A 16075-nucleotide genomic window follows, 5' to 3' on the forward strand; every position below is an offset into this window, starting at 1 on the left:
GTTTGAAGGCTCCCTGAGCAAACATTTAGACAATTTTTTAAACGATAGGTAATTTCTCAGCTAAAGGAGCCTATAAAAAGAAGAAAAGGAACTTAGAAAAAGGAAAGAAAACAGTGAGAGAATTAGATGAACTGTGTGACTCAAAGACCCGCAGCTTTACAGAACATTCATCTCGCAGTTGCTCTTCCCAATGCAGCAGCCTGGGCCCTACCACAGACCTACGGAACCACAGCTTCTGCGAGGGACGGCCAGGAACCCTCAGGACTCTATGCACACGAGCATTTCTAAATAACTATATTCAGGGGACTCTGCGTTATGAATCCGCGCTTGGTATGGTAACTGGCCCTGTGCGCAGAAAGCAATCAGGAGCCAGCACTGGAGCAGAACAAGGTCACAGCTGTGGTTAAGAAAGAAAGAATGTTTTCAGAATCACACTGGTTTTTTACCATGAGGTTAACTTGTAACAATGAAAAGAAAATAAACATTTAGTCCTCTGCAAAAACAGACTATCATACTGAAATATCAATTTTAATTAGATGCAGGTATGTACATGTAGAACAAAATGAGTTATGTAGTTTTAAAATATTTCCAATGTTGATATTCAAAACAAGACCATGGTTTTTCATGAATATGTCTCAGTCTGAAACAACCCCCAGTCCCCGTCCATCGATGAGGATTGAAAGTCTAACTAAATCTCACCTGTGATAAGGTGATGTTTTTCTCTAGAAGTCCCCTGAGGGCTACAGGAGGAAGCCATCTCCTCCAAGGACCCCACTGCGTCCCACCAGGACTCACAGGGCCCTTCACGCTGGCCTGAGGACGCAGCCCGGGGTGCTGTACCTCGCTCAGAACCAGACTCACCACCTTTGCGAGCCTCAGGGCTTCTCAGACCGGCTGCTGCAGCCCTGTCTCCACCCCAACCTGGGAGGCACCTGGTGGCTCCAAAGCAGGTCCTCTGACCCTGAGCATCTTCATTGAAACGGGCACTTACAGCAACTCCCACCAAGGAGCCAGAGCAAGAGTAGTTACAATTCTCGACTCAATTCGAGTCACGCGCAATCTTTAAAACAGGGACACACAGGTTACGCGGTGCAGTCAATGCGATCCAAATGTGGGAAATCAAATGTTGATGAATTAATAGCATATTTGACGTGCATGCAAGGAGGAAGCAGCAAGGAAAGCTTTCATGAGAGAAAATTTCTGTCATTTGAATAATTACCTTCAATTTACCCGTTTTGCAATTTCTGACTTTTAATATCTTCAGTTCTTACACTGCTGTCATTGACATAAAGGAGAGAGAGGCAGTGAAACAGCATTTAGAGAAACATCTGACATAGGAAAGTTCTCCAGGAGACAAAACCTTCTGTCCTACCCCACTGCCTCCAGGTTTCACTTTCCGGAGTCCTTAATGGTAGCTCTTATGCAGAGTGACTTGGACTCTGATGTCTTAAAAAACCACCTCTCCTTCAGGGGTGGGGGGCTGGGGGCGCATATCAAATTCCCAATGGATCGCTTCTTGAGGCAGTGACACTATCAGTACGCTCAGGGGTCCACCAAAACTAGTGCGCTCAGTCTGACGTGTCATTCGGCCCGCAGACAGTGAGGTCAGGCGCGAAGCAGAAGGAAGCCAGGGTGGTGCTGCCAACTGCTGAAGCGAGGGCAGCCTGAGGGGCACAGAGCCCAGCTTTGCAGCATTTACCAGTTTCCGTGGTGTGAATACTCCCACCGTGACCGACTTCAAGCTGCCCCCAGGATGTCCCTGAACATGGAGACGGGACGACAGGTGTATCATCGGGTCTTGAAGACCCTCCACCTATCCCCTTGCTTTTGACACTGAAGTCCTTGCCCGACCCCTCAGCACTGCTTTGTCCAGCTCTTGTGCCCTGAGCCACACCTTCAGAATCCCCTCGCTGGGTCCAAAGTACCGTGACCGTATCACTTACAAATGTCACCTTTATTAGTAAAAACAGGTGGTGATTTTTCTCACCTTCCTTACAACACTGTGTGGCATCTTGGAATGCTCTTCTGTACTAAGGACTAAATGTCCTAAAACAAAGTATCTGCAATAAGCTGTGGGGCCTGTAAGTAACTTTTTGACTTGGTTTTTGCCACTAAAACAGCAGCAGGAAGAGACAAGCAGTTAAATATGACTGACTGGACCTTATGGTGGAAAGTAGATGATAACTATGAATTAACCAATTTCCATGTTTACTGTTCACATACTTATAATCCACTTCCATGAAAAATATAAAATATAGAATATATTTTGCAAGTATAAAGCAAGCAGTTCGAGTTTCCTATTTTAAAAATGCAACACTAACCGTGTCAGAAAGATACCAGTAACAATCCCCACTCCGGCAGACAGCGTGGCCTTGGACACATCACTGGACATTGCTGAGGCTGTCTTTCTAACATGGGAATCATAGTATCCACCTCAGAAGATTCTTATAAAGTGTAAATGAAAATACCTTCAAAGCGCACGATTCTGATACGTAATTAGTGACCAAAATAAATGGCAGCTACTCATCATCGTTAACTCCAGAGTGACTGCCCTGTGACTAGCAATCCTTCTATCGGAGTGTCCAGGGTTTGGGCGGGAAAACCTCTGCATCAGAACACTGTGTCCATATGGCTGGGGGCAGTCCCTATGCTCTGGGACAGCCCATGTCTCTGCACCCGGCGCAACCACAGCTCAGGTTGACCCCACCCGGGCTCTCCCTGCCCCGGCTGCTGTCTCTGAACCCCTGATGCTAAGACATAACCCTTTGGAAAAAGCCAGGCTAGCCTCCCTCTTCCATTGGAAAGAGAAACTAAAATGCACCATGGGGTTTTTAAGAGATTTAAAAGCTAATAGAAGAAAGTCAAAAGAGACAGAGTTTGTCTATTTCACGCCCACTAGTATTGCTTTTATTTGGTAACTCAACAACCATAGTCAAATGTATAGATAGGGAAAGAAATGTAAATAACCTAGATAAATTAGTGGAATTACTTTAACAGTCCAGTAAAAGAACAAGTTACTATAATCAAGTATATCTTAGAAATGCAAGGATGCTTAACCAAGAAATCTATACATGTAAGGGTGGTCAAGACAAAGAGTTTCTTAAATTATCATCTCAAAAAAGGCCAAAATGGACCGTGGCTGGTGTGGCTCAGCGGATGGAGTGCCCGCCTGAGAACCAAAGGGTCACCGGTTCAACTCCCAGTCAGGACACATGCCTGGGTTGCAGGTCAGGTCCCCCGTAGGGGGCACACAAGAGGCAACCACACATTGATGTTTCTCTCCCTCTTTCCCCTTCCCTTTCCCTCTGTCCAAAAATAAATAAACAAAATCTCTTTAAAAATGCCAAAATGGTACTCAATAATATTATGTATCTATTTTTTAGGCTTTAGAATCTTTTAAAGGTTAGGAAAGGTTAAAGGTGTGTTTTACCAGGAAAAACAAGCAGTAACTGTTATATGCATAATTTAATATGAGAGACACTAGCCTCGCAACCAAGAGCAAAGCATGGCTCGGAAAGTCCCGGCAGTGTGACAAGGTGTTCAAGAGGAGTGGCAGATGGGGGGTTAAGAAGATAAAATGATCGTTATCGGCAAGTAGCCCGTCTCTGACTTCCCAGAGAAAAAAAGTCACCAAGTGAGGAATCTGTCCACTCCAACACTGAGGACAGAGTTACCTATGGTCCCCCCCCCCATTTTCCTTTTCTGCAAAGTTATAGTAGAAGGGGCGTCCCTTCATCTCCGTGAGTAAAGGAATCATCCTGACCCCTCCAATCCCCAAGTCACTTTATCGCTTCTTTCTCTTACATTCTGCGGCACCTACCCAGCCTCTAATCCTCCTACCAGGTTCCCTTTCAAGGTTCCTGACCCACAAGGCCCTACCCAAGATGCCTTTTTCAGGTTCCAGCAACACTGTCCCTCTCTACCCGTCTCCTGCGTCCCCTCTGCACCCGCTCCACCTGCAGCCCTACCGGGTTCCTCGTCAACCTTCAAACACACCAGCCCCCCTGCCCTGGGACTCTCTACCTTCCCTCTGCCTACTCGCAGAGCAGCACAGCTTGAAGGCTCACTTTCTCCACCGCCCAGCACTCTGCGTTGGTGTCGCTTATTCACTCTGCCTGTTGTTGGTTTCTCCCCAACTAGAATACAAGCTCCCTGGGGACAGGGATATTTGCCCAGTGCCCAGGAGTCACTCGGTAAACACTGGCTGAAGGAGCGAAGCTCAGGAGAGAAGGTAGGACTTATGGAACTGATTCCATCTAGTGGCCGAAGGCACAAGGACACGTGAGCAGTGACATACATCCCAAGCTTGTTTCTTTGGCCATTTGGTCAGCCTTCCATCAGCCCAAGACAGCAGTGGTACATGGGAGAGTTCATGCAGGGTGGGGAAAAAAAATGAGCCTCGTTCTCAGCTGGCACTGGAGCGAGTGGGGTGCTACAACACTAAAGCCCCCTGTGGGGGTTGCTGGATGATCATGGGGAACATGAGTGCTCCCTGAAGGAGGAATTTCTAGTCCACTTGAGAGGGGAGCGGGGAGTATATTAATGAAAGGAGGGACAAGGCCGGGAGACTGTGGACAAAAGGTATAAGGAAGAAGCGTGTGCAGTACCTTCTGAAGGCTCAACACGCTGGAGAAGGTTTCCCATGTCAACACTCACCCGAAAACCCCCAGTGCAAAGGAGATGATTCCTATTCTGGGCAGCGAGTATCTTTTCTCAGCCATCTGAGGATTGGCATGGCAAGTAGTTGTTGAATACATTAAGAAATGCAGATGAAATGAGTATATAACTAAAATACCCAAGGGAAGCAATTAAAAATATTTTCATCTGTCAAATGTAAAGTTAGAGAGTTAATTTAAAAAAATCAGAAGTAAAAAGAGCAATGAGGAATTAGAAAATGGGATGGGGGAAAAATCCTATTCAAATCACAAGAGCAACAAAAAATAAATGTGAATACCCTAACTAGAAATGCGTGGATACTATTTCAAAGACCATCAAGAATTTTACTAAGAAACACAGAGAAGATTTAAGCAAATGAAAGGATGTAGTGTGGCCCCAAGATTGGAAAAAATTATAAATATTTTAAAGATATCAATTATTCTCTAATGAACCTATAGATTTAAAATAATTCTAAACTTTGCCACACAAATAAGAAAGCCTCCCTAAGTAGAAGAAAGTAATGGGCGGGGGGCAATGGCCCTGACGGAGAGTAAACAAATCATAAACCCTCAAAACTAAACCTGTGGTATTGGCCCAATAAAAACAGAAAAAAAATTCAGAAATAGATTGTGGTAGAAATGTACTGATAGGAGACTAGGAAAAAATTGTTTCAGCATACATGAAAATTAATTTCAGATAAATAAAGCCCTAAAAAGTAGAAAAAGGAAGAAAATAGTGGTATGCATTTATTTTTCATTAGACGTACTTCACAACCACAAAGAGTGAAACTTCTTGTGCATTAAAAAATGACATAAGCAGACTATGAGTCACCAGAAGGGCGGGGGCTTTGCCCTAGTCACTGCCATATCTCCGGGGCTGAGAAAAGTGGCTGGTTCTAGCCAATTTACAAGAGAAGAAATGTAGACACCAAACAAACAAACAAAAAATTTCAACATCACCAGTTGCTAAGAAACAGAAACGAAAACGAAGTTCATTTACCTGCCAAATTACCACTGTGTGCTATTACGAGGGGCAAGCACAGAGCACACCAGGTGTAGATGCAGATGTGGATGTAAATATACGTACAGACACACAGACATACACATGCGTATAGATACTAGATAGGTGTTGAATTGTTACTTTAAAAAAAGTTCCCAAACACACACAGACACAGGAAGTGTACCCACGAGGAGTTAGTGGTTATGCTGCAGTGTACAGTTCTATGAATTAATTAATTACAATGATATTATTTTCTAGGCATAATTATGATAAAGTATTACTTTCTAGGTATTTAAAAATCTATATGCAAATGAGGTTTTCCCTGTAATGCAATCAAAGGAATTAAAAGAACAATGAAGGAGAGCGCATTTGGAGAGACATGCAGGCAGCTGCCCACAGCGAAGTGACCACAGAAACGTTTCTGTGGCTACAACCCCGCACCCAGGAACAGAGGCAGCAGGTAGACGAGACGCCGTCCGTCCGTGTGGCAAACATCCTCATTCCTCACCTGCTTTGGAAGTCACAAGCTGTAGTACAAGAGGCCTTCTGGTTACGATGCCTGACCCTCGAGGGAGAAAGTCCCTAAAAAAAAAGAAGAAGAATAGATTAAGGCATTAAAGAATTCTGATGACCTATACATTCATAAGTCAAGTTCCACAATAATTCTCCTAATTCCCAACTTTTGAAGGTATTGCATGTCTAAAGAATTCTGATAAGGGAAGCATTTGCAAAAAGAGGAGTCAATAAAGGGGGTGGCATTGGCTAGTGCATATTAACCCACGTGTTCTGTCCTCTGACCTTGCTGGAGCACACTCGTTCAGACAGCTGGAGTTAATAAAAGATTGCATTACGTCACTGTATACTGTTAATTAATCCTCACTATCAGAGAATCAGCATTAACAAAAGCATCTGATGCAGAACTTCATCCTTAAATTCTTTTGGATAATTAAAAAAATGCAGTGCTCCACCCAACTTCTAGATCAATGTTAGTCCATCAAATACAGACCATAACTGAAGGGACACTAGATTGTATCTTCTAAATATCCTGAAACTTTTCTCCAATAAAGGTCACATACAAAATGTGGGATCAAGGGGAGATAAATATTGTGCATGCAGAAATTAATGGCAAAAACGAATACACTGTAATGTGAGTTTTGTTTGTTCTCACGCCTGATAAATGGGAGTTTTTAATAAATACAGACTGTGTTTAAATGGCATACGCCAGACCAAGGGAACCGCAGCGAAGAAGGTGTTACATAATCCCATCTGCAGCGCCACACAAATCACGCTGATCCTGCAGTGTCAGTCATACACGTGCCCGTGACACGCCGGTTACGATTGTTCAACCCATTTAGGATGCCTCACGACTCTGAGAAAAACCAATCTCTGACTCCATGCCAGTGTTTTCACAAAAAAAGTGATTCCCAGACCACCAGAAAGTGTTCTAACCATAGGTGCCCACCACCCAACCCGAACCGACAGCCGCAGAATGTCTGCAGAAGGTGCGCAGCCTCCGGACCCTTTCACAGGTTCGGTGGGGGGGGGGGGGGGGGGTGCTGCAGACCCTGCCCCGAGTAGACACTGGGCATCCGAAATTGCGTGGGAAAATAACAAAGACCTGCACCTAGAAAACCATGAAAGATGGGGGCAGATGAATTACCCTGGAGTTCTGGAAACAGAGACTGGTACTCTCCTTTTGAAAATATCTGAATACATATAATTTAATACTCTTTAAATGTTCGCCAAGAACCATGTTAGAATATTTGCTAGATTGGATGGCTTCAATGATCATTTTAAATTGAATTCAAATGAATAGAAGAGCATCTATTCTGTGCCTAGAACCAAAAAAGAAGAAGTTAATTTGATAATCAAATGGATACAGAAAAAAGAAAACAAAACTCCAGAACAAACAGCTGGGCATATCTGTTTGAGCCCTTAGGACCATGGATGGGGTTTCAGGATGTGTAGATGCCAACAAGAAATATACAGGTCTTAATGCCATTTAATGAATCAATAAAATATTTTCTTTTAAAAAAGGAAGGAGTGAAGAGAAAGAGGAAAGAGGAAGGAAAAAAGAAGGGAGGGAGGGAGGAAGGAAGGGAGGAAGGAGAAAAAAGGAGGTTTAGTTATTTAACACCTTTCATCCCATGCTTATGGCCATATATTTATAATTCCTTTGAACATCATTAAAGCAAAACAGAACATAACCAACATTTTCAATAGCAAATAACTACCAGGTGTTCAGCTGAAAAGAAAGCCCTCAGATACATCTAACTCTTCACTTTTTTTTATTAAGCAAACAGGGGTTTGCAGTAAGAGGAGTAAACAGATTCAGATATCCAGGCCCCTTCTTACTACCTCACACTTACCAACCCACTCCGTGGCTCTCACTAGTTCTCCCAAAGTCACAAGATTGGTAACCAAATCTTGCTGTTTGGAAGTCCCCCTGGACTTCGCAGGACTATCCCAAGTGCAACAAAACTCTAGAGACGGTCTCTCTCTCATGAAGAGGGAGGCGCTTGTCCAGCCCCCTGGAGGGAGATGCCGGTAGCCTGATCACCTGCAGGTGACCACACGCCCATACCACCCAGCAGCTGTGAGTGCAGAGGGTGAGCCCCCCAAGGACACACAAGAGAGTCAGCAGGGACTCCCAGCCCAGCCCTGAGTGGGCAGAATTCTCTCTCAACCTCCATTTCTTTTGCAACTCAATGGAGATAATCCTGTGAATCAAAGGAAGTACAACATATGGCAACTTTTTAAAAACCCACATATCATAGGAAAAAAGTAGTGCTGTTACTATTATTATTGCTATAATAGCCACAGTACGTTTTCCCAGACAGTGTAGCATTCTCTGGTCTAAGAAAACTAAGTCTCTGCATCCAACATTTTACCATTTCATGAATGGGGTTTGGAGGTGAAGGGCCTCAGACCCCACTCAATGGTCCCCTTGGTGATGGCCAGCAGCCCTGGTGTGGAAGGTTCTGCCCTCATTCCCGCCCCATCAACAGGGAGTCAAGGCCCAGCACAAACAGTCATGAATAATTCAGTCACCACTGAGTGCCATCGACCATCTGAACTGTATCATTTTCTGGGTAAGGGTGGTTGGTTTTCTCCCGTAAGTGCATCTTATGGGAAAATGACTTTGTTGAATTATATTGCAGAAAATCGTGACTGTGCCTTTAGTATGACTTTGGATTTAAACTACATACATTTTTTGTTTATGGTCTAATACACATATACAGAAAGCAAATCTGCATGCCATTTTCCTCCACGAGGAACTTTCAGGTAAAGAGCAGGAACAGGAACCTGAAGGCTGACTGTTATTAAATGGGCTCCGGTCTGTCGCCCAAATGCCTGCTTAATGAGCGGATGCGCAGATGCTAAGGCAGGGTGCGTGCCTGCCTCTCTGTGCCGCATAGCAACCACAGCTCAGTGCTGCTCTTCCCTCTTGGCTCACCTCACAAACAGCATTATTCTGCAGTCTTATTTTTTTTTTTTTTCAATTTTAGAGCGGGGCGGGAAAGGAGAGAGAAAGAAATGTCGATTGTTGTCCCACTTATTCATGCCTTCACTGGTTGTTTCTTGTATGTGTCCTGACTGGGGATCGAACCCACAACTTTGACATATTGGGATGATGCTCCAACCAACTGAACTACCCGGCCAGGGCAATCTGCACAGTCTTAACAGCTGACCTGCAGGCATTGTCAATGTTCCTTCATGGTTTCCTGACTCCTGTACGAATACTTGTAGAGAACAATTCTCATGCTTTGTTCTAAGAGCCATCTTGATGGTGTATCTTCTTGGCTCTTACCAATATTTCTTGGTAACTAGAAATATTATTATTGCTCCACTAGGAAAGGATTGACCTCTGGAAGCCTAAAATACAGGAGCACACTGGCTGTAGCAAAAACACTAAAAGGAATCTCGCCCTTACTGCAAATAAAGTAACTACCGAGATGCTCTTCTTCAATATAGATATAAATGATCATTAGCCGGATAATCTGTTCAATAAATAAATGTTTAACATCTGCCCTTGGCTAAACACAAGAGGGTGAAGTGATACTCTCTAAGAAGTTAATTCATGTAGCTGAGTCATTTGGAGATAAATAAGCATCGTCTCGGAGGAGAATGGCGTGCAGATGATTAGAGCAAACGTGACAGGTACACGGGACTAAGTCCCTGAGGTAGTGACACAGCATAGAGTAAGCTCTTCGGCTTGGGGACGAGCCGAGAGAGAGACCACTTCAGCGGGACACAGGTGGGAGGCATCCCCCAGGGGAAGCTGATGTGCAAAGACATGGAAGGCCAACATAACTCGGAGCGTGAAGGGACCAAAGACCACAGAGAGGGAGGTAGGAGGTGGAGCAGAGTCTGGAGAATGGAGAGGAGGTGGGAGTGATCATAGAGGCCCTCGCTTGGGTTTGGTTTTGCTTTGTTTTTTCTGTGAGAACAAGAAGGCACTGAAGGATTTTAAGTGATCAGATTTACATTTTAGATAAGTCACTGGGGTACAAAATAAAGAATGTCACCAAAAAGAAAAAAAGGGAGAGACAAAAAACAGATGACTCGCTAACCAGTGTAGGTCACTGAGGAAGATGGTAAAGGTCAGGTCCAAGGCAGTCACGGTGGAAACGGAGAGGAGACAGGGAGAGAACAGACAACTGACAGGACTTTCTGAGCCCTTGATGTGGGATGAAATGATGTGGCGGGGACAGGATCGGTCTCGCATTTGTGGTGTGGGTGGACAGTTAATCTCAGGGTGCCATCGGCCAGAACAGGAAGTGCAGGAAGACCCGATTATAGCTGATATTTATACAGTGTTTACCATGTGTCAGGCATATTCTTAGTTGATGCTTGTAACAACACTCCAAGGTTGGGGCTACTGTGATGCTCACTTCATAGATGAGGAAACAGGCACAGAGAGGTCACACAAGTTTCTCAAGGTCACAAAGCTAGTAAGTGACAGATCCAGGACTCAAACCTGGAGAGGTAACTCTAGCATCCGTGCCCTTGACCATTAGATTCTACCACATCATACAAGAAATGGGGGGAGGGGATGAGGGACTGTATTTGGATACGCTGATCTTCAGGTGCCTGCTGAGTATCCAGATGGAGACAAGCCCACAGAGAGACTGAGCAGCTGGAACCCAGGACAGTAGTCTTGTCTGGAGATCAAGTTGACAGTCGTCATCGCAGCAGGAAGTCAAGGCCAAGAGAAGAGAAGAGGAGGAACAGAGAGGAGGGGGGTGGTGAGTATGACTCTGAAAGATACGAATACTTAACACCAAATGCTGAAAAAGCAGAACTGAGAGATTGAGAAGTGGCTCCAGGAAGATAAGCCAAATACCAGAAGTCAGAGGTGTCCCCCAAGTCACACCAGCCTCTTAGATGTCTCAGACCCAACCTCTACATCGAACTCCTTGTCATCTATCCCACAAGTTTCCCCTCCTTCATTCTCCATTGTAATCCACATCATCAGCACCCATACATGTCAGCCAAGCCCCTGCAGCTCATCCATCCTCCACCTTCCTCTGTCTTCAGGCTCCAAATCAGTTACCAAGTCCTGCTGATTCTACCTTCTTGACATACCTCAAATGCATCCTCCCTTCTCTACTTCAATCACTACTCCTGGTACCAGCACCTCATGTAGATTAACAACAGCCCTGGCTGGTGTGGCTCAGTGGATTGAGCACCGGCCTGAGAACCAGAGGATCGCCAGTTTGATTCCCAGTCAGGGCACGTGCCTGGGTTGCAAGCCAGTTCCCCAGTAGGGGGTGTGTGAGAGGTAACCACGTATTGATGTTTCTCTCCCTCTCTTTCTCCCTCCCTTCCCCCTCTCTAAAAATAAATAAATAAATAATTAAAACACAACAACAAGCTCCTAGTTAACTTCCCTGCACCCATTCTGAACACCCTTCAATTCAAAGGCAACAAACAGTAACTAAAGTCCCACCACATCCTTCCCAGGCTCTAAATCACTCAGTGACTCCTCATTGTCTAGCACAAAATCCAGAGAGACAGTGAGCAAGAGAGAAACAGACAGAGAGAGAGAAACAGAGAGACAAGTCACTGGCACGGGCTGCCCACCCCCGGCACCAAGAAGCATGGAGGTCACGTGTGCCCCACACTGAACACAATGGCACTGTTAAATGACTTTGTGTTTGCGCACCCCCACCCCACAGCTCTGCCAAGCATTACCGCGCCGCTTTAATTGCTGAAGGAAGTAATTATGCCAAAATCCACAGATTTAATTGGAAATTTTCCACTGCAGTTGTCTTCTTTCCCCTAAACTCTTGGCCCAGAGAAAGAATATCAGCACTTACAGATTTGTAAAAGAGCACATTTTGTTGCTATCATAAGTTACTCTATAATTTGAAGTATTCAATTAAGTGCCACCATTATGTCATTTGAAAAATATAGTGACAAATCCGATTGCTGGAAACATGGTGCTTTTATTAATTTTTTTTTAACTAACATCTAAGATATGTCAATGTTTACCTTTTATTCACAAAACTTAAAATTTCTAAGCAACAGGGCTTCATTGAATCTAATTAATCAATAATTAATGTTCCCACTGCAACATTCAAAAATGCAAAAGTTACTAAGTCACAGATTTGTAAACTGAATGAAGAAGTTGACAATTGCCGTGTGTTCAACCCACCAGGAAACTCCCTCAGGAACTTAATGCCTCCATCTTTAATCCATTTTATTTGCTTGTTCACAGAGCCAATTTGTCAAGAATTACAGCATCAGATTAAGGAGTCACGGTGGAAAGCAGAGGCTCCTAGTGGATGCTCTATTCCAACCACACGCTGCACTTTGCCCTGCGTAGCTGCTGTGCAGATGCGACAGAATGTTCTATACCACAGGGACTGCTAGTACCTGCCCAACACACATTTCCCTTATTTCTTAGTAACAGAAGCCCAATTCTATTGGGTGTGGCGATGTGCCCAACTTTGAATAATAAAGAGACAAACAAATCTACATTTCCCAGCCTCTCTTGCAAATGGGGTGTCCACATGACTAAGTTTCAGTCAGTAAGGTAATTACAGCTTGTTGAGTGACGTGAAGGAAATTTCCCTTAAAAGGGTCTGATGTAGCTGCTGTGAACCTTTTGCCCACCCCCCTTCTCCCTGTTGCTTGTATAAGACTGCGTAGCTGCAGCAATGGTCTTAAAACACAGGCAACCTGGAAGATAGGAGCTCTGGGCCAAGGACGGCAGAGCAAAGAAAAACTAGGCACCTAGGACAGTGGTGGCGTGGAGTCACGAGCCCGCACTGCCTAGGAAAGAGAGAGAGAGAAAGAAAGAAAGAGAGAGGCACACCATGCTCTGGGACACTGTCCCAACATTCTTTTTATTAGGGCCCCTAAGGAACCTCATGAGATATTTCTCCCATCAAATTTCTATTAACTTTATTTACATAGATATACTGTATATAAGTACCATATGTATATCTGTGCTTTATACATAACAGAGTAAGGGTTTTTGCCTTCCCAAGAATCCATTTTTGCTCCCTTGGGAGCAAAATCCAGGGTGCTAAGCATTCAGCCCTACCCATCATCTCTTCCTGAAAGGTCTCTGTATGCAGAAAGGACAAGGCCAGGTGGGTTTTGCTTTCAACCCTAATGCAACCCCTTCCCAGCCCGGGAGACATGGGCTGGACTGTAGGGAACCCTTTGGCTGAGTTGAGAGGCAGGGTGGAGGCCAGTACCAAAGAGGATGAAAGGCCCCCCTTAACCCTTCACAAGAAGGTTGTTTGGCACCACTGTGGCAAGAAAAGGCCCCTGCGTGGAAGACCACCCAGTGCAGAGAAGGAGGGGTGAGGAGGGCGTGGCCAGCCCTCCCCCACTGAGGCCTGACTGGGAGAAGGGCCCGATCACTGTCCTTGGTGCTGAATGTCTATGACCAGTTCCCTGAGGAGTGGGGGTCCCCAAGGGAAGAGCATGTGTTCTTCCGTTTTCACTTTTTCTAAGAGGTTGGAAGAAAAATTAGGTATTTAATTGTACACCAGGAAAGGATAGGTTAGTTTCTCCACTAAAACAGACAGAACACAGGGCCATGGCCACTCAATATATTTTAAAAGATAGGGAATGTGATTTTCTAAGTATGGAGGAGGGATTTGAGCGGGTCTTTGGATCCCACTCCTTCTTAACATTCTAGCAGTCTCCTCCACCGTTCCCCCATGTGAGCCTTCTGTTCCCAGAACATGTGGTTTCCGAGTGACCCCGCACTAATCTCAGACTCTGTGTTGACTCCTGTACCACACAAGCCCTGCCCCGGCGCACCTTTCTTTCCCACCTCGCCCTTGAAGGCGGGATGTAGGCACAGCATCCTGTGGGAAGCATCTCCTCACATGCAAGTACATGGAGATGTTCCTCCTCTTTGTTCCAAGGTACCAGGAACCAGCCATTGGCCCTCCCCTGGACAAGTCCCTTCAGAACCTCATTCTTGTAAGGCCAGTGCTGGGCACAGCACCCGACATAGGAGATGCTCAGTGGGAACTTGATGAGCAAATGAAGTCAGCACTCTAGGAATTAAAGGGAAATCTACTGAAAGATACATTTTAAAGTATGATTTTAAAAATAAATATGCAGATATTTATAATTAAAAACATAGGTATCATATATGTGGCCTATTATTTTCTCCTCTTGAGTGATTTTTTTATTTAATTGACTTTTTTCCTGTGATCATAAACCACTTTGACTATGGAAATTTTAAAGAAAAGGAAATAAAGAAGAAGGAAAATCTCTCAATATCTAATAGACAATATACACACATGTGTGTATATATTACATGTATGTGTATATAATGTGTTTATCTAAGTGTATGTGCATACAACACACATATTTATGTGTGTGCGTGTGCATTTATGTGTTTAACATGTGTGCACATGTGTATATAATATGTATAGCATATACGCATATGTGTCTTATATATACACATGGGGGGGTGTAATATTTTTAATAGCTCCAAATCCTAAAATGTACTAAAAACAGCCAGTGGACGCACATAACAGAATAACAAATTCTTGATCACTACTCAGTAAATTCTGCTGACTAATGAAAGCATATTAATGAGTAATCTCAAGAATTACTTTATCTTTTTTTTAAAAATAACTACGTTATCTACACTTCTCCAAGTACACCCACTAGACTACACTAGCCATTTGTATATGTCAAGAATAATATGTAAACTACATGTCCACCAACAGTCAGTCAACTAATGGTGTGTAACTAAGGTGATGATGTTGTTTGTGGCCCAAATGACCTTTTGGTACTAGCCTGCTCAGCGATTTTCTTCTGTACTTAAAGAGCACCCAAAGCATCGTTTGTCTCAGCAGCAATGTTGACTCAGTCCTAAGACTCAATAGTACGCCTAAAACACAAGCACACAAGTTTTTGAAAATTTAAAAAGCCCAAAGAAGAACAGACCATTAGGTTGAAATAAAACACTCAAGGCTGCAGAATCGACTAAAAGCCAACGGCCATTAGTATTTGAGACAGCTTTTCACATGGGAGACAGCACAGAGAGATATTCGTGGAGCAATTCTATTCAAATCTGAATTTCTCTATCTTTACTGGAGTTTTATTGATAAGTAAATAAAATTTATTTCTGTGAAATGGTGTCTAAAAGCACAGATTCTACACTAAAATGCCTGGGTTTGAACTCAGAATCCACCACTTCTTGACTCAGTTTCCTCATCTGTGAGTTGGATGGGAGGTTAGTACAATCCTTCATCTGTTGGTGGCCAAATGTGATACGCAACTCAGGGGTTTTTTCTGATCTGAGAAAGGTAAAGCAATGCACGAAACTTATAGTGTGCAATGAACTCTGAAGCAGCCCCCTGAAATCAAACACTAACATTCCTCTAGCAAAACCAATGCGTGAACACGTATTCACACCAACAGAGATGAAGACAGACTACGAACAGCCCACCTCACCCAGGTCAAGTTTGCCCGTAATGAGTTTAAGTCCATATGAGTTTCACCAAATGAGTTCCAAAAATCATATTTGGTTTTCAGAACATTTTTTATTTTGAAATTGTAAAGGAAAAGGTTGAAGTACTTCTAGTAATTCCTAGCACGCAGCAAGTGGTCAAAAAATGTGAGCTGCCGTCATTGTCACCATCATCATTCTTCTTAGAAGAAATTAGAGTAAGTTATCCGAAGACATTCAATTATTACCCAGGTTTGTTTCAGAAGCTACTCCACCCCCACTGCAAGGAGCAGTGGTCGCCTTGTGCTGCCACAGGCACGTGGCTCTAGGGCAAGTGAGATGCAGTTTGTCACACAGTATCTAGCGTTTGGGATGGCGAGAAAAGAAAAATGTCAAAATAAACCCTGTAACTTTGACCTTTTCAGCTGCTTCCTCAAAGTCATCAGCCACCTAAAGGCTTCATTCGTTAAGAGCTCTCACTAC

At 44.0% G+C, this 16075-nt stretch overlaps 1 protein-coding gene across 9 annotated transcripts in view; it reads right to left on the minus strand.

Moving 5' to 3' along the window:
* DNM3 (dynamin 3) overlaps nt 1-16075 on the minus strand; it is a 381825-nt gene that overhangs the window by 323711 nt on the left and 42039 nt on the right. For all 9 annotated transcript variants that reach the window (XM_053914860.1, XM_053914861.1, XM_053914862.2 and 6 more), the window contains exon 2: nt 6164-6237. In XM_053914860.1, coding sequence (XP_053770835.1) covers nt 6164-6237 — 74 coding nt within the window. The remainder of the gene's footprint in view (nt 1-6163; nt 6238-16075) is intronic.

Source organism: Desmodus rotundus, chromosome 12 (assembly GCF_022682495.2).
Source record: "Desmodus rotundus isolate HL8 chromosome 12, HLdesRot8A.1, whole genome shotgun sequence".
In the NCBI taxonomy this organism is placed as follows: domain Eukaryota; kingdom Metazoa; phylum Chordata; class Mammalia; order Chiroptera; family Phyllostomidae; genus Desmodus; species Desmodus rotundus.